Source organism: Protopterus annectens, chromosome 6.part1, assembly GCF_019279795.1.
Source record: "Protopterus annectens isolate FY-2018-M chromosome 6.part1, PAN1.0, whole genome shotgun sequence".
In the NCBI taxonomy this organism is placed as follows: Eukaryota; Metazoa; Chordata; order Ceratodontiformes; family Protopteridae; genus Protopterus; species Protopterus annectens.
The window spans coordinates 250,937,120-250,960,219 of record NC_056738.1 but is presented as its reverse complement, the minus strand read 5'-3'; the positions used below and the strand labels follow the sequence as shown (position 1 = coordinate 250,960,219).

The window sequence follows — 23,100 nt, the reverse complement described above, 5'->3', positions numbered from 1 at the left end:
GTGTGTGTGTGTGTGTGTGTGTGTGTGTGTGTGTGTGTGTGTGTGTGCACGTATCAATGTGAATGTATGTGTGTGTGTGTGTGTGTGTGTGTGTGTGTGTGTGTGTGTGTAAGGGGTTCTGTTTACCTATGAGCTACTTTTTCTAACTACCACTTCATTGAGAATATTTCTTCTGCCCTTTTGCTGAGTTTTTGTTTCATGGTGTTTCTGCATTTTTATGAAACAATCAGGGCAGTCTGTAACTTGTAACTTGTGCATGGAAATGAAAGCAATCAGTGCCACCCACAGCTAGTCACCAGATGCTTTCTTTAGCTACCTCCTGCTTCATGATTTATACATCATTACATCTGTTGCAGCCAATGGAACAGTTGGTTTGCCAGTGGGCAAAAATTGCTGTACAGCAGAGCACAATACTTGTTAACCACGACTTCTCTATTTCAGAGAATAGCAGTGACGAATCTGGATTTAGCATCTCAAAAGCTGTAATTTTGATTTCCAGCTCTCTTTATTTAGAAGAGCTGTAATCACCTTTACGTGCATGTGCAATGCTTTTCTAAAACACTGCCCTCATCTGCTCTGTTGAAGTGTATTGCTTGGTAATGCAGTTGCTCAAATGAGACAACCTCGTCCTCTTAACTAGTGCTTACTAATCTCTTCATTACAGACCTTCTTAGTCCGAAAGTCAAACACATCACAGAGGAAGGTTTTGTGTGTACGACTGTGTGATGACTCAAGTCCATCATTTGTGAGGCATTTGTACATCCAAGAAAATTCATCAGGTAAGTTACTTCCTGCAGTAATGTTTTATGAAATGAACATTTAAGTAGTGTACTAACATCTTGAATGATGCCTTTAAGCTCTAGGTATTAGTCAAATATTTTACTAGAGGATTTGTTTGTGTATGCATGGCAGAGTGTCAGAGGTTTAAACTACACGTAACAGTCTACAAGTACCTACATGGGGAGCTTAAATTTCCAAATAATGTTGTTTATGGCAAGTCCAGCTGCACTCTCTATATATCTATATATTTAGACCTGGATATATACAAATATTCATAGATATATTTATATATATATATATATATATATATATATATATATACACACACACACACACACACACACACACACACACACACACACACACACACACACACACACACACACACACACACACACACACAATGTGTTAATGTGTTAGCCTTGGCTTCTATTACAAATTTTTCTGGAGCTTAAAATTGTCCAGGACACGTTCCAAAAAGCAGGAAAGATAAGAAAAGAAAATCAAGCATCAAGTGGACACAGAAATCAAGAAACTAAAATTATTTTGCTTAATGACTGTTGCCCACCATAGTTAAAACTAAATGCAATGTATTTGTTTTAGTATGATCTTCCAAACTATTTTTTTCCTAAACCTATATGTTTTAATGTGGATCCTGCATATTTACATGTTATGTAGTCACGATACTTTAGCCTCTGCTTGTAAATGAATGCATGAAAGCATTATTATTATTATTAATTATGTAGGAAATCAAGACTTCAGCCTCCTTTTTTGTTTTGATTTATAATTGCAGTATTATTTTAGTCTGCAAGATGTGACCACAATGAAGGCTGCTAAAGTTTATTATGATAATTGTGATTTAGTTACAAATCTAGCCAAAAAGTGAACTTGTATATAGCCTTAATATGTTTTTGCTTTGACAAAAGAAATGATATTAGTAAGTCTTAATTAATCAGGTTGCTGCTTCATTCCTAATACACTTCTACACTCAAGGCTTCTGAGACTACTAGATACCACAAAATGACACTATGAAAAGCTTGGACTGGGTCAACTTGGTGTTAGTTTACTAAAGAACTTGTGTAGCCACCATGAAGATTTTAAATGGAAGAAGGATATTGCTTAACTATAGTAGTTAGTAAATCTTAAGTAGTACAGCTGACCTTTCAAAGTTTCACAGATTAACTTTTAAGCTTGTTATACAAGAGGTACTGCTTGATAGTTTTAAAAGATGATGGGTTCCTTTCCAGCATACAATGCTACCCCCTAGTGGTAACAATCTGAACTGCAAATAAGAATCAAATGTACTTGCAAGCTAATTCAGTTATCAATAAAATCAATGACTTTGTTGCACTAGCACTGCAGAGCACTGCTGGATTAACTAATATTAAACTGTTACTTAAAAGGTGTTGTGCTTTTAATGTCATACCTGAAAAGCAGGAAAAAATACTTATCACACATCAAGAAAGTTCTGAAGAATGGTGTACAGCATAGTGAGGGAAGAAAGTGTATTATTGCATCCCTACATTTTTGGACTTGGCCAGGTAGTTTCACATTTAGAGCAGAGAGGTTTGCAGTTGTCTCAATTTCTTAATTGCACTATTTAATTATCAGCTTAAAGACAATGTGGTTTTGTTAAATGTACTGATACAAGTCATGTAATACTCTCTGCAGGGTGTTATACTCTTGATACGTATCTGCTTAAAACATTGTGTTGGACATATTACTATCACTGATGTCTGATATACTACTGTCAACACTAGTTGTGCAAGAAGGACGCCTTTGCCAAAGGGGGCTCTAGTGAGAATAACTATGGAACAGAAATAGGTGGCTCTGCAAAACATAAACAAGGGTTATGTGAAAAAGAAATGTTCAAATGGGTGGCTGCAGTGGTGCAGCGATTAGCATTGCTGCTTCACAGCAAGAGATTTTCTGGTTCAATCCTCGGCTGGGGTGCCTTCTGTGCAAAGTCTGCATATCCTCCCTGTGGTCACGTGAGTTTCCTCCAGGTGCTCCGGTTTCTTCCCACATCCCAAAGACATGCTGCAGGTGGATTGGACACTCTAAATTGGCCCTAGGTGTGACTGCATGCATGTGTGTGCCTTCTGTGGAAGGTTGGGTGCTGGGATGGCAACTCAACACTGTAAAACTCCACTGCCAATCATGAGCAGACAGGTGATCCACTGTGGCGACCCCTAACTGGGAAAAGCCAGAAGGAGATGTGAAAAAGAAATGTTCAAATACCTTAATGTCTGAAAGTGAGCTGAACATTTAGGCACTGTTTCTTTGGGAACAAAGATCCAGGAAAACTTGTAAGAAAAGGACTCAAATGTAGTTCGGAAACATTTTATCTATTTGTTAAACAGCCCAGTGAAGTAGTGCAGGCCAAGTCATCATTCAGCTTCAAATGATACTTAGATGGGCATACGGAAATGGATGAAAAAAGGAAATAATTTTTATACAGCTGGCAAGTAGTTATTTTAGTGTGATAGCTGTCCTTGTTCTGTCTGCATTTTCAGTGCATCCATTTCATGTACTAGAAATAGATCTATGTGAAGTTTATCACTGATTGGCATAGACCTACATTACGGTGTCTCACACTATCCTTTCTTTATTGTAGGGTTTTCCTTGGAGGACTCTGCCATCAGTTTTCCTGATTTGTTTAGACTAATTTCCTTCTACTGTGTGAGCAGGTAAGAGCACAAGTGATAAGAGTGTATTACTCCTACTATTTCATTCTGGGTTTAAATTTCTGTTAGTATTTGACAGAGACGCATATGTGGGGTTTATAGCAAGCACTCTTATTTTTCAGAATGATTCTTCAAATGATATGGCAGAAACAGAATACATTATTATGCAAAAACACAGAACTGATAATTATGTGTAGTTATCTAAATTATTGGGATCTGAAATAAATTTGTTGTACTCCAGTTCAGCTGTGTTTGAGGATCCTGTTCAAAGTATAGCTTCACCCCATATAGTTAGTGTACAGCTTATGATATGAAATGTTTCTATCCTGTTGACAGCTGCAAATATCTGTCTTACTTAATTCAAGCAGAACAATAAAATCAAGCGGGCACTTAACCCTATAATCAGCAATTGTCTTTCTTCATGAAGGTCACTTTAGTAATATATTGATTGTCTGTGTTCTGAATAACATTGCAGCTGCCTAGCTTTCAATCAAAAAAGTCAAGCATATCTGCAAGTTATTTAAAATAACAGTAATTGTTATTGTACTTTAGAGATTTTCTATCATATAGAAGCATCTTTGTCATGTACAGTAATGTGATTTATCACACTGCAGCTTACTTGTGCCAACAATTTTCTCTGGGTGACATTATCAGCCATGGATGCTGTTTACTACATCGTTAACTACAATCTATCAAGTATTACCCTATAAAGAGCCTTTAAAATCTTGATAAGTTTAAGACTCCACTACTCTACTACACACACACACACACACACACACACACACACACACACACACACACACACACACACACACATACCATTCCTAATCAAGCATTACAACTTTCATATAGTTGTCAAGAAACTATAGATTTCTGTGCACTGGCACAGTCTGAAAGTATGAATATGCCATGTAAAACAAAACAGCACAAGCCTGCAGCAGATACTGACTGGGAAGATTCTAGAAAAACACAGAAACATTTACACAACTATATTTGTAAACATCTGTGTCAAAGATGAATGGAGAGAAAAAATATCCAGCTGAAGAAATGAAAATGTTTTCACACTCTGGCTCATAACAAGCAAGGTACAGTTGTGTAAACAAACTTTCTATAATTGTAGATGTTCACATGATTGCTGCTGCAGTAGCTTTAGCAATATAGGTTATATCCTACTAAGGATATAACACCTGGCCAGCTTCCAAAGATTTCAGTGTACCTTCCATGTGCCTAAACTGAGTTGACTAAATAATCAGATAGGGGTGCCAAACCTTTTAGAGCTTTCATGCCAGCCGAGGGAGGGAGGCTAAAAGCCCTGTCAAGGACAATACTGGGAAAATAAAATAAAGAACCATGCACTGCATGTAACGGGATGGAGGAATCATTCCAACATCTACTGTTATTTAAGTTTACTTACACAACTGTACTATGCTCATCATTATGATCACTGCAACAGTAGCCTTAGTTATATGGATAAATTACCATAGATTAGACTGACTGGGAGGAGGAAGGATGAGGGTGCAAGAGCCCTTGGAGAATGCTTGTAGCAAAGCCTGTCCTAGACACAGAGGACCAAGTTGATGCTTCAAAAATACTTCTAAAATCTAACCCTTCTCAAAAAGCCATAAAAGAAGCCAAGGCCCTGGTAGAGTGGGCCTTGATCCTGCGTAGAGTTGTTTAATTGTGGGGGGTACAACAAAAAGTAATAGCATGAGACAGCCATTTGGAAACAGTCTGCTTTGACACAGGTTTTCCTTTTTTCTTAACCTCACAAGAAATGAACAACTGATCAAAATTTATGAAATATTTTGTTCTGCCAAGATAGTACCTGAGTTGTCTGTGGACATCCAATATATAAAGTATCCTTTCTCCCTCATTTTTAGATTTTGGAAAGAAGACAGGAAGATGGATAGCTTGGCTTAAGATAAGACTTTAGGCATAAATGAAGGATTAGTTCTCAAGGAAACCCTATCTTTCAGGAAAATGAGATAAGGTTCACTCACAATAAGAGCTTGCAACTCAGATACCCTTCCTGCTGTGGTCAGAGCAATAAGTAAAGCAGTTTTCCATGTTAAGAACCTCAAGTCTGCCTGATGAGCTGGTTCAAATGGAGTGAGTGTAATAAAAGCTAACACAAAATTAAGATCTCAAAGAGTCACCTGTTTTCTACAAGGCTTTATATGCAACACCCCTCTGCATTGAAAGAGAAGGCTCCATAGGCAGATATGCCAAATTGGCTGACAAATTAAAATTGACTGGGGAGTAAAACAGGCCAAAGGATATAAACTCACACAAATAATGTAGAACCAGAGACACACTAGCTTTGAGTGGGTGTTCGTTCTTTCCTTGGCACCAACTAGAAAACCTTTTCCATCTACTAATATATGATTTTCTAGTAGCAAGTTTTCTTATCCCCTTTAATACCTTCTGTATATCCTCATAAAACAGGTGCCTAAAAGGTATTAAGGTTCTTTCATCCAGGTTGTTGGTTGTAGTTGTTTAAGGTTAAGATATATCATACACCCCTTAGACTTGTATGAGTAGATCCAGTCTGTGAGGAAGCTTCTGGTAGTTGCCTTTTGGTCATTTTCAAAAGAAGGGAGAACCATTGTTACCTGGGCCAGAAGGGAGTCACCACAGTGATCTTTGGGGAGCCCTTCTTAATCTTCAAAATGACCTTGGATAGGGTGAACAAGCATACAAGAACATTCCTGTCCATGGAAAAGAAAAAAGCATTTATTTTTCAAGTCTTCTTGCATGGAGTCCTGGAGCAGAATTTGACCAACTGAATGCTGTAAGTGAAGGCAAAAAGACCTATTTGAGGTGCCACAGTTAGATCGGTTACTGAAAGACCCCTGTGTGACACCCATGCCCTGGCCCAGCAATCAAGGAGCCTCAATACTCACCACTAACACCAGAGAGGGCATCTCATATATGAGGAAAGGATAACAAATACACCCAGTAAAGTGCAACTTCCCTTAAGAGCACACAGAGATCAGAGTCAGTCCGGGGCTGGTCGTTCCCTTGCTCTCCAGGTCCCCAATAAGACTCCCCACTGGCATAGCTATAGGGCCCAGATCTCAGCCTAATGGGTAAGCTAAAACCTCTAGCACCATCTCTGTCCAACCAGTGTTTTGTGTCCCTGCACAAGTAGCCGATACACACACACTTTGAGAAGAGTTTATACAACCACACAGACACTTCTGGGGAAGGCTGGCACAGATTCTCCAGCTGTGCCCCTTTTTCCCTGACTATATAATAGTACCATCTGCCACCACCCACTAATAAATATCAGCTACTCAAAGGCCCCTAAAAGAGTGTCCAATTATTACTGTGCAATATTATTATCCAATTGGTAAGTGTGACTAATCAGTCAAGGCTTATTTGGAGTGACTTGGACAGTAAACTCTATAAATATGCAATGTGCTCTAGAGCTTAACTTATCTCTACACAAACCAGCCACAATTAAAAGGTTTTAAAATATTTAATAATAAATAAAACCACAAGACAATACACAGTGCTAGTCAAAGAGTTCAGAGATCACACAGAAATACTTAAAATAAATCAGTAATACAGTTCTGACATCACAGAAAAACACTTAGTCTAATCTTTCTAGTTCCTAGCTATTTCTAAAAGACAACACAAATTTAAGATAACTTACATAACACAACAGGCAGTGTTGTGAGTTGGATGATCAAGACAAAAATACTTAATGCCTTCTGATTCTCTCTGTTTAAATTGAAATTACAGTTCTGATAAACATTACATCATTATTTCACTTTCCTGGTGTTCCCAGGCTGACAGATGCTACATTCTTTTGTTATCTTGCAGCTGCAGGAAACTACAGCCATAAAAGATATTCCACATGTAAACTCTAGTAATTATTCCTTAAGTTAAAACAATAGGCAGGATGCCTTCATCTAGCCCATCTGGAGTAGAATTGTAAATGTCAAAGACAGTCATGAAATAATTTGAACTTCAAAGTACCAACAAGAAATGCTTGTCTTAGCTTTCTTTACAGCAGAGGGCAATGCTGTTACATTGTTTTAAGTTCACATCTCACAGCATATTCTTTCATGTAAGAAAACAAGTCTGTAGTTCAACATTCATATTTACAAATGATAGAATTATGTATAAAATCCTATCTGGCTAGGCTGGCAGCCTTCACACCCTGATTCAGTTTCCATTTGTAAGGGTCTGTCCTGGTCCAACTCAGCTTGTCTGCTATGTAGTTTTGCTCTGACAATGTGCAAGATGCCTGTAGAGTGAGATTATGCTGAAAAGCTATATTCCAGGCTGCCATAGCTAGTCTGCACAGAGGGTAATATTGTGCTTGTTTATGTATCACATCACTGTGATGTTGTCTATAAACACTTGAAGAGGTGGGGCCAAAGATGATTGAGAAAGCTCACAGAATTTAAGTGCCAACCTGCCTTGTTTTGTTTATGTTTATGTGTTTTGCTCTGCCTTTTATGTTCAGAGGTTCTGCACTTTTAACCCCTTAGACACTTCTCCCCAAGCAAAGTCTGAGATGTCTGTTGCAACCATCTGTGCTGGAGCTGAGAAGGAGAATTGGAAACCTACATTTTGAGAAATTTGATGTCTCTAACAAAAAGTTTCCCCTTTCACAAGACCCAAAACTGGAATCTGAAATGTCAGGGGATGTTGATGTTGGGACCATATAGACTTCCGTTACCGCTGTTTTTTTCATAGGTGGAGTCTTGCAAGAGGCATATTAAGAATCATAGATGCCATGAGATCCTGAATCCTGAAAAACTCCCTTGCTGAGATAGTAGTTTGAGTGGAAAAACTCAAGAATAAATCTAGATACAGATCATTTTTTTTTTCCTGTGGAAGAAAGTCTCTTTAGTCTGAGGTGTTCAGGAGACACCCCATGAAAGCAATCCTATAGGAAGGAGTAAGACATCTGTGTAAGAGGTCTCTTACTCAGGTAAAAGATTCCTGACACTGAAAAACTCCGGAAAGAGAAGCAAATCATCTAAATAAGGAAAAAAATGTGGATACCTTGCAATCTGCAGTAGGCTATCACCAAAGCTGGGTAAATTGTGAATATGCTTGGAGCAGTGGATAGACCAAATGGCAATGCACAGGATTGCCATTGTGATCCAGACCCAGTAAACCTGAAGGAACATCTGAAATCTGGATAGGAATGTGATGATAATGCATTCTTTAAATCTAAGGTTAGCAGAAAACTCAAATGGCGAATAAGGGGTAATAAGTGGTGGAGAGACAACATTTATTACTTAGGCACTATCACAAACAGTTGAGAAAGGAAAAATCCAGAAATAGTCTCTAAATATCCTCTTTCTTTAGCACCAGAAACATGCCTGAATAAAACCCTTCTCCCAATAGAGGAGGGGCAGCTTATGTCACTCCCTGGGAGCAAATCATGAATGACAGGAGGGAAAAGAAGAGTTTGGTTTGTCAGGTGGGGGGAATCCCTCAAAAAGGGATGGAGAGATTCCCCCTCCCATAAATAACCTTGATGGGATACCTTCACAACCTACCTGAAGTTATCTGTTGTCAAAGAGCGAAATGGTGGTTCCAACTTTTTGGAAGGATTAAGGGCTTGTCAGGTTGACAGGGGGAGAGAAGGCTTTGTCATTCAGACTTATTAGACTGTCCTTTGCTCCGAGAGATTCCTGATTTCTTTTTGAAATGTCTTTGTGATTGCTTTTTAGACATTCGCTTACCAGCAGCTTGCTGGGACTGTTTATTTTGCTTTTTAAAGAAGGTTGTAGAGAGAGACAGAGAGAATTAAATTCCTTGGCAAACTTGGACAAGAAGGGCTGAAAAATCTGAGAGAGCCCTTGAATCATCTTACCTGTCTTATCCCACGTTTTATGAATGTCTGCAGCAGCAGGCTCAAAAACTAAGTCTCTACCCAGAGGAAATTTTCAAAATTACATTTTTGACATCTTCTGGAAGATTTTGAGAATGCAGTCAAGTAACTGTCATCTTAACAGTTCCAGTGGCAGCAGTTTTAGAAGCAGCATCAGCAAAATCTTGCAAACATTTCAAACCATGGGTAGCCACACAGAAGCAACGAACGTTCAAAAAGCTTAGTTCTACTCAAAAGAGGAAATAGATATAAAAACTTTCCTCATATTCTCCAAAGAGGCAAGCATAAACTTCAACATATGAGCTTTACAACTGAGAATCCTAAAGGTAAGTATTGTAGAAGAATACACCTTTTTACTCAAATCTATTAAAAGCGTTGTCATCCTGGTCAGAAGGAGAGTGACTGGTGTTAGTCAAATGCTTAGTACAGCAGCAGCTGCTGTATTTAGTAATGCAATAACTGCTTGGTCAGATCTGGGATAAGTGTATAAAAACCTAAATGACCGAGGAAATTTATACAACCTGTCTGCTTTCTTGGGGACAGCAATTTGGCTGTCAAGCTAGTTACGAGCTGTGACAAAAACAACCTCTACAGCTGAAAAAAACAGGAGGAATTGGTATAGGTTTTGGAAATTCCAGCTGTAATAAATCAGAATAGCTTCTTAAGGACAGAGAAACATCTTGTTTTTCCCACTGAAAAGACTGTTTCATTCTCAAAATAGTTTCAGAGCAAGAGAATCCTTCAAAGGGACTGTTCAATGCAGCTCTCTCCTCAGAATCTGAATCAGAAACCTGGGCAGACAAAAGAGAATATATCCCTGAACAATAATTTTGAGGTTCAAAATCTTGAATGTCTTCAAAAAAATGAAGAATCTCTTTTTTTTTTCTTTTCCCAGAAACAGCCATACTGGCAGGATTAAGCGCCTGACCTAAACTCTGAGCTAAGCTAATAAATTATACCTGCCCAAGGTAAATGTGACAGAGAAAGAGATGTGGCTAAGATTTTGTTTGTTTTTGACAAAAATTTCTGAAGAAAAAAACTCCCCTTTTGCCAGGAAATACCTACCTAGTGATGAGCATAGCTTTCTGGCTAAGTCCCGGGGCTAACAAGACTAACCCTCCCTTGCCCACTAAGGACACTTCAGTAGCTTCAGAGATGACTCTAACCCTTGGACAATAGTGACTGTAGGGACTACGCCAGCGGAAGCCACAAAATAAAGATGAAAGGTTTGAGGAACCAGTTATGGCCACAGCAGAGTTAGACACCTGATGTTGAGACACTTTAGAAGTCTGGTGTGGTGGTAAAGGCTATTTAATAATTTTCTTCTTTTTGTGGCTGGAAGAAGGAAGAACAGAAAACCAGTATGTGACTCCAATGATAAGCTGGAAAAGATGCCTGAAGCTTGGAAAGGCCTGGTAGCACTATTTGGTTAACTAGGTAAGTTGCAAAAAAGTAACTTTTTCCCTCCAAAAATACAGTAAAAAGCACTGTAAACACCTACCCTAGCCACCAAAAGCAAATTAACACAACTGCTACCACAGAAAATGTAGTTTTAAACTAGTTTTAACAAGTTTTTACCACAAAAGTAAAAATGTGACATTCCTTTTTAAAAGTAATTAAAAGTCACTTGTCAATTTAAAAAAAAACACATTTCTTAGCTTTAAATGTAAAGTTTTACATAAAAAACTAAGCTCTCCATCATCAAAGTAAAATGGAAGTTTTTTCCTTGAAAGGGACTTATCTGCCCAGCACTGGAATAGCATTAGCCGACCATCGATCCTCGAAAGACCACAAGAGGTGCCCTGTTATGCAGCAGGAAAGCTCTGATGAGCTTAGTGTCCAGACCTGACATTTTAGTCAACTTAACTCAAGCTATTATGGTTTTTGTGTGTGTGGGGAAGGTGTCCTGAAAGCTTTGTAGCCTGCCCAGCTCTTAAAGGCTTAGCAGGAGATAACCTGTACAGCTCAGGCTACTGCAACAATGATCATAATAATGAATGGTGGGTGCTAATTGGGAAATAATGCCTGACCATTGGTGCTGTGAGGTCCAACACTGCAGACAGGAGTCTCTACACCCTTGGAAGGGTGTTATGCTCCCAATCACACCCACTCTGGAGGGCATTATTGCACTTAGTCTATCTGTTAAATTGTTTCATATTTGCTTTTTTTATCAGAATAGACGTTTTGTTTTATATTTCTGATGTAAAACAGTTCCTCCTGCTAATGTTTCATGTATTTTACATCCAAAATATGTTATATAAGTAGTTAATGTCAACACACACATGCGCACATGCACGCACACACACAGGCACACACACACACACACACACACACACACACACACACACACACACACACACACACACACACACACACACACACACACACACACACACACATGAGCACACACACGTGCACGCATGCACACACACACACACACACACACACACACACACACACACACACACACACACACACACACACACACAAAGAAAGAAACACACAGATGCAAACACCATAGCACAGACACACATACACACACACACACACACACACACACACACACACACACACATACACACACGCGTGCGCGCGCGTGCACGCACATGCAAAACACAAACATAGAAACACACACAGATACATACACAATAACACAGATGCAAATACAATAGCGTGCACACACACACACGCACACACACACACACACACACACACACACACACACACACACACACACACACACACACACACACACACACACACAAGTCCCAACAATTACAGCCACTTTCTTAATTCAGAATAACTCACTTGCCAAAAATGAATGAAAAAAAAAAAAGTGGAAACAATGTATCCTTTTTTATTATTTTACACTTGCTAAAGCAAGGCCATGTTTAATAAGCCAAAAAATGTTGGCTGTTTGCTTTTTTCTGTCCAGTCTTCATGGCAGCTTAATATGCTGCCATGAAGCAGTGGACTTTACCTGTACACTAACATCCTATTGTAGAATGTTCATTCTCCAATCAGGCTGAAGATGTATGTTTCACCTATTGTCTAATATGCAATAACACACAAGTTACAAATAAAGCACTCACACAAACAATTAGATTTCATTGGATATACATCAATATACAGCACTCTTTCTTGATCTTTCCAGGGCCTTTGCTATGTTCACCCACCAACTACGTATCCATACTGTAAAGGCCATCTCCTTAGATAACGATGCTCTCCAATAGTTTAAATCTTACCTGCTTGGTAGGCAACAGCCAGTCCTATGGAAGGACAAACTATCAAACCATCTACCCATTACTCTTGGAGTCCCCCAAGGTTCTATACTTCTCTTCTCTATCTTTATCAATGACCTCCACACTGTCATGTCAAATGCTACCTGCATTCAATATGCAGACGACTCCACCTTGATCTGTACTGCCACCTCCCCATCTAGTCTACTCTCATTAACACAAAATACTTTTAACACAGTTGAGGACTGGTTCTCTGATCACTGTCTGATTTTAAATCCTAACAAAACTAAACTACTTCTTTTCTCCCTCACTCGTAGGTCCTCCCCACCTTTCTTCACCATAACAGCGAACGATGGCACTATTATCTCCCCGGAAGCTCAAACCAAACTTTTGCATTTCATAATAGATAATAACCTTAAGTTTGATATGCACATCAATCAAACCATCAAAACCATCAATAAAAAACTTGGCTCCCTTTATAAAATCAGGTCCTTCCTTACACCACCTGCTAGAACTGCTATTGCCAGATCCTATCTACTCTATACCCTTCTCTATGCCTCCCCTTTATTCACCAGTTTGAACAAAAATATACTAAAACTATCCTGCTGTGATAACCACATTGCCAGATTTGCTACTGGGGCAGCATATAGGATGCACCACTGTCTTAACCTAAATCTTCTAGGGTGGCTTGAACTGCTTAGCCTACTGCAGTTCAACCAGCTGATAGTGGTGCATAAAGTCCTCTACTGACCTGAAACTACTCTTGCACTCAAAAGCATCATCAGCCCCTGCAGTAACAATCAACCACTCTGCTCATCTAATAAACTTCTTGTTCAAACACTCATATCCAACAACTCAGCCAGGGACTCTCTGTTTTCCAACTCTGTTGGTAAAATATGAAACTTACTCCCAGCAGACCTGACTCTAGAATCCTCTCTAACCCTTTTCAACAATAATCTCAAAAAATACTTTAAAACACACTGGTTATGCCCCTGCTCTAAACCTGACTAAGGCCTTCTCTAAATTCAAGTGCATCATTCACAATTGTTGTTATTCAATCTAACCACTATAATGTTGTTGTTCTTCTTTCAGCTTTTCCCGGCTAGGGGTCGCCACAGCGGAACTCCGGTCCGCTAATGATTGGCAGTAGATTTTTTACGGGTGCCAAGGTGCCAGCTCGACGGCCAACCTTCAGCGAAGGCATGCCCATTCTACGCCTGTCTTTTGAATGCCATTTGACTGTGGGGAGGACATGCAGACTCCACACAGAAGGCACTCCAGCTGAGAATCGAACAGGAGGACCTCTTGCTGTGAGGCAACAATGCTACCGCTGCACCACCGCGGCTTCCTCTAACCACTCTAATGTAAAAATGATTATTTGTATAAACTGCTAGCATAATCTGTGTCTGTAACCCATATGTATTAAGTTTCTACTACATGTATAAACTGCTTGCTTGGTCTGTGTCTGTTACCTATAAGTAATAACTATCTACTATATGTATTCTCTGTGTATTGTGTTTTGGTGCTTTTCTCCCCAGGCCTCTGCTGAAAATGGATATATATCCAGTTGGACTATCCTGGTCAGCAAATGTAAAATAAATAAATAAATAAATTATAAATAAACATGTACATTACCTTTAATATTTGACCATAAAATACATAAAAAGTCTAATTCTTAATCAGTCAACTTAACAAGACTTATAAGGGTTGCCATACGTTATGTACCAAATAAAATACAAATAAAAAAGTTAAATCCCCACAGCACATAAACATAGATTGGACCCAACAAAAAAGAACCTAGCATGCACAGAAACATGTCAGTAAAGATATTTGCGATCATGATTTTATTAAGGCTTCATGGAATATATTAAAATACATGTAAATTTTCACTGAAAAAGATATTCAAAGCTGATGGTCTTTTGTTCCTTCAATGCAGTCTGCAACCTGCAAATCATTGGCCACAATAGCCATGACACTACCCTTTCCCAGGAGACTTGTCACTAAACCACATCATTCAGCACAGCTACCAGAATGGCTATGTCATATATGTCATATTCCCAGTAGCTCTGCATCACCAAGGAGAAGCTTTATGTTTGGAGGCTGTGGATTTACAGTATGTTATAGTGTAAGGCTTTGAACTTTATTAAGATGTCTGAACTCAGGCACCTTACAAAAGTTTGAACTCAAGCCATCACACATCAGCTCAGTATAGATGAAACAAATAGACTTTTTACAATACAAAAGGAACTAAACTGCAATAAAACTGAAACAATGATACAGCAGACAGCATCAAGAGGCTAACCTTGGATTCAGATACACCTTCAGAAATGTTAATTATTTCAATGACCTTCTAAAAGACAACTTTGTCTTACAAACCCACAGCCAGAAAGACAGTGAGTTTCACATTACCTGTAGATGTGCAAATGAACAGTAACAGATGTTTCCAAATTCAGACACAGACATAGTAAAAGCAGGTGGATCAGGACATAGTAGACTAAATTTTCTGTTACATAGACAAGACCTTGGGTAACTCGACCTGTATAAGTAAGAACTAGGTCCTTAAAAAAAAACACAAGCAGTAGTCAATACAGCTCTCACAACACAGGGATGCTCCAGTCAACAATCGGGTTGCAGAATTTTGCACCTAATGTTGGTAGGGAAGGTCAGTATCAGAGAGTCCAAGGTACAGAGAACAATTTTTTAGATCCATAGAGGGACTCTTCTGCAACTGGGCAACAAAGCTGTCATTTTGTAAAGCTGGAAAAACTCTGTTACAAAAAAAAACATTATGATCTGGAAAATTAGTGAACCATGGACCTCCAATCTTCTGTAACAATTTTTGAGGACCTGGTTCCATTCTGTAATAAGTAGATGGAGAGATTAGACAATATTCATTGTCTGTTCTTGGCTGGCATAGCCAAAATCTGACAAAATAAATCATAGATATTCTACAAATTGATTATCAACAGAGGCACTCATGGGGGTAGAGGCAGCCTCATTTTGACAACTGTATTGTCAAAGAATTATGTAACTTTCTCACACTGAAGGGGAAATCGTTTCATTGGTAGTCTGGGAATGTAGGCTGTACAGACTGTTGACTATCTGACATAAATTGACCAGCTGATTACATGCTGCAGAAGACTCTGTGCTAAGGGCATTGCCTGCTTACATGTGATTTGCTGCTTGGATGCTTCATGGGGGGGGAATCCAAGCTAATGTTGTCTTCAAGAAAACAGATCCTCGCCAATCCCTTGTAGCCTTTGCACATTGCTCAACATTCTGTGAAGATTATAGACGTATCACTGTTTATGAAAGGCATTTGGAAGTGGATGCATTCAAATGGGAGCAATATGACTGAGTTGTGGTGACACAGAATTTTCATAAGTAGTAACCACTACATCAAGGATTCAGGGCTCTACTTGAAATACTTCTTAAATCCCTAAATTAAATCAACTCACTGTCAGGTGACCTAATAAGAGGGGGATCTAGGTCTTCATCCAGATCAGTTATAACAACATCAGGTGTTGAAAGAAGTCCAAAGTATGTCCTATTAAATCTGTAACCATAGAAACCTCCTGAGCTAAGTCAGCCCTGTTCTCCGTAATATGGAATAGTTCAGTTATGGAATAGTTCAGTAATGCCTTTAATAGATTTGTCATCAGTTCACAAGATGAAATCTCTGTTATTCAGCCATCTTGAACAATTAGGTGTTGCACCAGTCAGGAAATTAGTGAACTGCTGAAGAACGTCTTAAGTCAAGTGAGTACACAATAGATTAGGAGAAGTGTAAAGTTTGCCCCTGCCTTCAAGAAACATTCAAAATAGGTGACAACTCCACCATCTGTCTGGAACATCTACAGTCCAGATCAAGACCATATAGCTACTCCTATACTGATATTGCCAAATCTGGAACTCTAGAACAGATGATATTCCCCTGCTGAAATTTCTCTGCCTGACACTCTAGAATAATTGGCTATTTCTCTGATGATATTGCCCTACCTGAGATTCTGTCTTAGTGAAAAGTCAGAGTATGGCAGCAATCAGATGAGAAGCACCAGTTAATGCCAGATGAAGCACCAATAACATATCATGGATAAGTCCAAGTTTCATAAAAATCAAGCTAGCATTACACAAAACATGAAATACAGCTGTAGAGCTGGAGGTCTGCTGTACTGTTTGCAAATGTTCGGGCATCTAAATGATGAGCCTGCTAATACAGCCTGCAGCTCTATCTTGATAAAACATTTCAGATGGCAATGCTTGTCCTCACCATGGTCAGCATTCTACAGTCATTCCAAGCAGAAAGCATACACTACCACCACCGCTGCCAGGGACACTTGATAATTCCAAGACAATGACAGCACACACTTTCTGAAATAGGGCAAAGGGCAAGAAGGTATTACCTGTTGTACATAAAACATGTGTCAAGGTATAACCTAAAACCTAGTGCAAAATAAACTGTAATAATTAAACAACAGATTGCATAACAAAATAATAATCAACCAGAAATTATTATGGTATAGATAACATCATAAAATATAATTCAAACATCCAGCAGGCTATAATAAATCTAATGAATAAATCTAATAGTGGTTAACCCAATTATTTAACTACCTAAGACTCAAAAATTCAAATCTGTACAAAACACTGATATGAATTTCCTCTCTTTAGTAGCCTGGACAATACACTTTGTCAGAAAATGTTTTGCTATTAGAATCAATAATTCAAATGAGAAAGAAATATGTAAGTTAATTGCTGCTAAATTTTAAAAGCATCCTTCTTCTGTCCTCCTCATAGATGATGTGCAATTTCTGATATACAAAAATAACAGAACTTAAATTCTAACCAAATAGCCAAAACTGAAAGTTGGTCCATATATAGCCAGCAAGCATCTGTAAAATACCAGGCAAAAACATTTAATAAGAAGTAAATACTGGCTGAATTAAAAACTGTTAAAAGAGCTTCTGCAGTGTTCTAAGCCATTTAGTAATCACAAATGTCAGTTCTTGAAGAACCCTTAAAAAGTGAGCTATAAGGACTCCAAAGCATGTAGTTTCTTATACCAGCAGAGACTCTTACAAACAATTTTGTAGTTAAAACACATCTCAGGGAACTTCAGAAAAGCAAATTTTAGACTGCCAGAGAGACAGAGCCACCATAAAGAGTATCCACAAAATATCTTGGGATTCCACAAAGATCCACAAATCTCAGCACACCTACACATCAACAACTGATTTGCTTGTTATTCAGACATATTTTCCTTGAATGCCAAAGGACATTTTTTCATAATCAAAGCACAGTCTATCCAAGTTCAAATCAGTCAGTAAAGACACTGGACCAAAGGATGTAAGCCAGCTTTGTCAGTGACTAGAAGAATCTGAAGAGGTCAGTGCACAACTGCCCCCGCTCGTCAAGTGGGCACACAAGGTAACAGCAAATGAGGGATGCTACTGAAAGGAAAGTCAGTTATCTTAAGAGACAGCAACTCCCCATCAGTCATAAAAGTATGCCAAAGAAACAGGTTATATGGAAGACAACTCAAATAGTAATAGACAGTGGCAGACTATTAGTTAGCAGTTTTGCAAAAGTAAATATTGCACTTCCAATGTAAAAATCACACATAAGAGTGAGCTACAGAAAATCAACAGCAGACAGATGTCAAAGCTACTAAGGGCAAAACATGTTTATATAATATTCCTATTATCAATTAATATAGCTGTGTCGGGACACAATAAATAATATGAGAATAAACATGTACCCCATTTAGGGCAGACATCTTTAATTTAGAGAATACACTTCCCTGTTTTTCTTCCTGTTAGCAATGGATATAAAACAGCCTAGCAATTAGCAGACATAGTAATTCAACACTAATGGGTATACAGATGCCAAGTGAGTTCAGTAATGTAGCTGAAATGCATACAGAGATCATAAATATGAGCTAAAAGGCCCTTATCTTACAGCACCCATCTGTCAGGTATGTGAAATCAGGCAGATGACTGCATAGCCCATACACAGGACCTATGGACTGTCAGCCTGGTGATTATCCACATGGTAATAAGTAACCACCCACAGCTGTGGTATGCAGAAATCTTCCAAGCTGCATGCAGCTAAATCACTGTCTGTAATCCTTGACAAGACTAGTACAGCAAGATATATAAAATCTAGTAGCATCCTTTTCCCTCCCCAGCCATTATTAACCAGTATATACAGAGCTTCCACAAATTATTAATGCAGGCACATGGACAGAGACAGTCTATGCCTCAGATAAATAATGTGTTACACTATTTATCTTATAAATGGTCAATAATAAAGAGTGTGATAAAACATTTATTTGACCCAGAGTACAGGACATTTTGTTTATCAGTATTTTGCCTACATCAGGTAAGCATTACCTCGTGAATTACTTCATCAGCTATTATACGTCAGCTCCATTCACAGAAACTGAGAATAAAAAATGCAACTACAAATGTTCCATACAGCAAAAATGTATACAGAAACAACAGAAAGACACCATACACCACAAATATCTGCTTGGATTTATAGACAAGATCTGCACTCCTGTATGGTGCTAAATGGCATCTAACCTTTATAACAATGTGGTACACAGCTAACAAGACATGCATTTGGACTAGCAAAGCAAAATCATAGCAAGGAAAGGACTGCATAGTTAAATAGGGATGCCACATTGTGGGGAAGAGCAGTGCTAGGTAGGTGTGGTTAATCAATACCATTAGAAAAATGTACATAACCAACATGGTTGTCACCATCATCAAGGGAAGCTAGAATGAAACAGTTAAAGCATGCTGGTCATTTGAAATTGTCCAGACAGTCCAATAAGGGTCAACACAGAAAAGTGCCAACTAAGTTGATGATATAAATGAGGAAGAAAGTGGAAGATAGGAAAGTAGGAAATGTGAGAACAGTAAGCCCTGGAAAATATACAAGGGTGACCATCATGTGTGACAGGCAGGGGGTATGAAGGACAATCATTCTGAGGGTGGTCCAATGTTCAATACATAAAGAAGAAAGATGAGTAATTCTTGTGAAAGGGACAGAGGAAGAGTGGAAGGTAGCAATGCAGGCAAACATACAAACAGTAGACACATACAGATAAAGGTGGTATGAAGACTGAAGGAGAGTGTCACAGTGGATGCACATAGACAGAAAGAGCTTGGGCAGTTGATGATAGGGAGTGCTGGAAAATGAACCTGTTGTGTGGAATGACACATCAGAGTATGGAACATCTGGATGAAAGATAGAGCCAGGTCCATGGACAGACTGGAGGCTGGCAATGAGGGCAGCACACATCTATAAGTCTCCTCTATAGCAGATGTGATGGACAGGTTGTGTCATCTTTGAACCAATGATCAGGGCTTGTGGGTCATGAAACTCAATAATCTATGCCAGGGGTACTTTTGCAGTGTTGAAGCAGGCATCCAGTTGTCTGCGTATCTTAGTAGATACTACCCTCTAAAATGATGCTAGAAGCTGATGAGACATTACTCCAGGACACTGTCAACAAAGGATACTATGGTCAACTCCTGATAAGTAGCTATGGAGACCACCATTGATCCCTTCAAACCAAGTCTGTTGACCACTGGTGATCTAGTGCCAGATATGTCAGCCAGAAGAGGCTTAGGTGACCAGTGGTGTTCCACAACCTCTACTAAATCTGGACCTGTAGAAGGATGTGAAAAAGAGAACTCATTACTACACACACACACACACACACACACACACACACACACACACACACACACACACACACACACACACACACACACGTACACACTTAGGCATATTTACACAGTGAATGGCATAAGCACAACCCAGCTGGACAAGTCACTCCCTCCTCCTATGACATCGTGTCCTGTTGTGCTGTCACTCCTTGCCCACTGTAAAACAAAGCATGCACAGCTGAGTACCCAGGAACACAGAGTAGGAGGATGAAGCATTAAAATAATGCTTGCAACAAATATCCACATCTCTTTTTCTGTCTCTCTGTCTCTCTCTGTAATGCTTCCTAACCTCTGCCTCCAACTGCTGAGGAAGGGAATGGTGGTGTTACCACTGGCCACTGTACAGATGGTGACACTGCTCACCAAAATAGGTGATGCCAGTGGCATCACTCACCTTCTTGACAAGCTTGTGCCACACATCTATATTCTGCAAGAACCTATCATACTGCCCTAGGAAGCACTCCTGGAAGTCCTTGTGCAGGAAAAACCAGGAACATTTTGCTTTTCATGGGACCCCATGTAGGAGCTCTGCATTCCACAATCTCTTAGTGACATAGCCATGACTAGTCAATAAGGTTCGTTCATGGAACAAATAGTTGCCCTGTGCACATGGACACATGCTTGGTCATCACAAGATGTGCAACATTGCACTGCAACAGGACAGCCCCTAAAGATTTGCAGCAAAATAATGTGTATACCTCTCAACTTGCAGATCTTGAAAATAGGAACAAAGGCCCCTGAAAAATAGGAACATCTGGCTAAAAATCTGGTATGCAATTAGCATAAAATCTGAATGCCAAACAGAACAAAACTCTTCCTACTTGCAGTAAGAATGTGAGATACTACTCAGAAAAATGTTTAAAAAAAGAGTGACAAAAACAATAGAAAACTAAAAGAACAAATATGCAGTATAAAATCTGCAGACTTTAATGAACTGCATCCCAAAGTCGTACTACACAAAGTCATTTATTTTAGCTTCAGGAAAATTGAGTTGTAAGATGTGCATCTTCTTTCTTTAAATTATCGTCGCTATTAGTGGGTTGGTCATGTTGTATGGTTTTCTGTGTACTAGACAACTTCAAAAATTAGGGGAATTCAAAAAATTGTGTGAAGGGGTAAATCAAGCCTGAAAATAGGAACATGTCTCCAAAAACAGGGACAGCTAAGAGGTATGAATCACTGTGGTGCTATGAGTCTACAAAGGCTATGTGCATGAGCATAGTCGTCACATACTTCCCTAGAACTGTGCTGAGCATGGCTAGTGCCAGCTACTGTGGGTAACAGATTGCATTACAACTGTGATTTGCAAACACTGGAGCTACACTACCTCATTAGCATTACCACTATGCTAGCAGTGACTTATTAGCATAAATTCCATACTTTCCATCACGGATGCAAAGCTGGTGAATATAGGACCTTAGGGAGTTGTTCTTTGGATCCTGAGATTTAAACAGTGCAGGACCCTACCTGTTAATGTACTCCTGCACTTTAATCAACACATGTGGTGGAATGTAGTAACAGTGAGGCTGATGTCATGGGGTATATGTGAGTGGGAGCACAGCACAATGGTATGGCACTGTCATGTCCAAGTGAGGTGATGGAACAAACTATGGATATCTGGAATCTAGGGAAGGACAGGGCACAAGGAACATGATGACCCACTTATATGGGGCTAATCATGGCAATTCATTGTAAGGGGGGTGTAATAGGTTGTGCATAACAATACATGAGACTAATAAGCAGATGCAGGAAGGGGTTTTGGGATTCCATAGTCATTGTTGCAATTTGCACATTGGAAATTTACAGAGCAGAACAGGGTCTGTGAACCAGCTGCAAAGTGGGATGGGGGTGGGTAGACAGTAGCCATAGGTAGATGATGTTTACAGACTGTGATGTACTTACTGAGAGACATGTAAAACTTACAGGTGTACAGGGCTTGCATGGGCTCCAGGAGAAGGAGTGGCTGGAAATGTTCACCACCAAGAAGAAATCTGATCTACTGTATATAGTGCACCCCAATGTAGTCTTCACTTCATCATCTACATATAGATATATAGTGTATGTAGAGTGTCTGTATCATATGAGCAAATCGCACAAATTGTGAACGCTCATAATATCGAACGTACCGCACCTTGAACTTCCTATTATGGGGGGGGGCTGCTCCCCCCACACCCCCAGCTAAATATATACTCCAACTCCGAGAATGCACTTCAGTGAGGAAAGGGCAAATTTCCCATTCCTCACAGTACCGCAATCTCAGAAAAAGCACTTTGAGGTATGTTCGATATTTTGAGCGTTCGCAGTTTTTGCGATTCCCTCCTATGATATAGACCCTGTGTAGATGTGTACTAAAGATTATGTACACCTGCACTGAAGATTATGTATCATCTTCATTATTTTCTGTTTACATTGTAGTTGTAACATTGTTATCTCATTCTCTGTTGTTTAGTATACTCTTTTCTGTCCTTTGTAGGGCTCAAAAGGATCAGTAGACCAGTCCACCTACCTAGTTAATAAATAATTCATAAATAAATAAATAATAAATAACTAGAGATATTATTGCAGGGCATCCACACACAAGGTATGTGCATGTCGGTTTAAGGTGCAGTGGACAGTAAGTATCTGGAGGTGGTCTGGCAGTCATTGTGCAGAACAAGAATGCTGTCAGTGTCCAGAATAGGTCTATGAAATAGGTGCAGCAAAGGGGAACTGATTTGCTATTCCATTCAAAGACAGCAGCACAGGACATTGCCAAGGACATGTTAACCACAAGTGGTAGACCACCAACAAAAGAA

At 39.2% G+C, this 23,100-nt stretch overlaps 1 protein-coding gene across 1 annotated transcript in view; it reads left to right on the top strand.

Annotated features, from left to right (window-relative positions):
• Positions 1-23,100, top strand: part of LOC122805490 (ras and Rab interactor 2-like) — a 1,218,761-nt gene that overhangs the window by 857,097 nt on the left and 338,564 nt on the right. The window contains exons 4-5 of the mRNA XM_044075679.1: positions 665-779; positions 3,398-3,470. Of these exons, the coding sequence (XP_043931614.1) occupies positions 665-779; positions 3,398-3,470 (188 nt within the window). The remainder of the gene's footprint in view (positions 1-664; positions 780-3,397; positions 3,471-23,100) is intronic.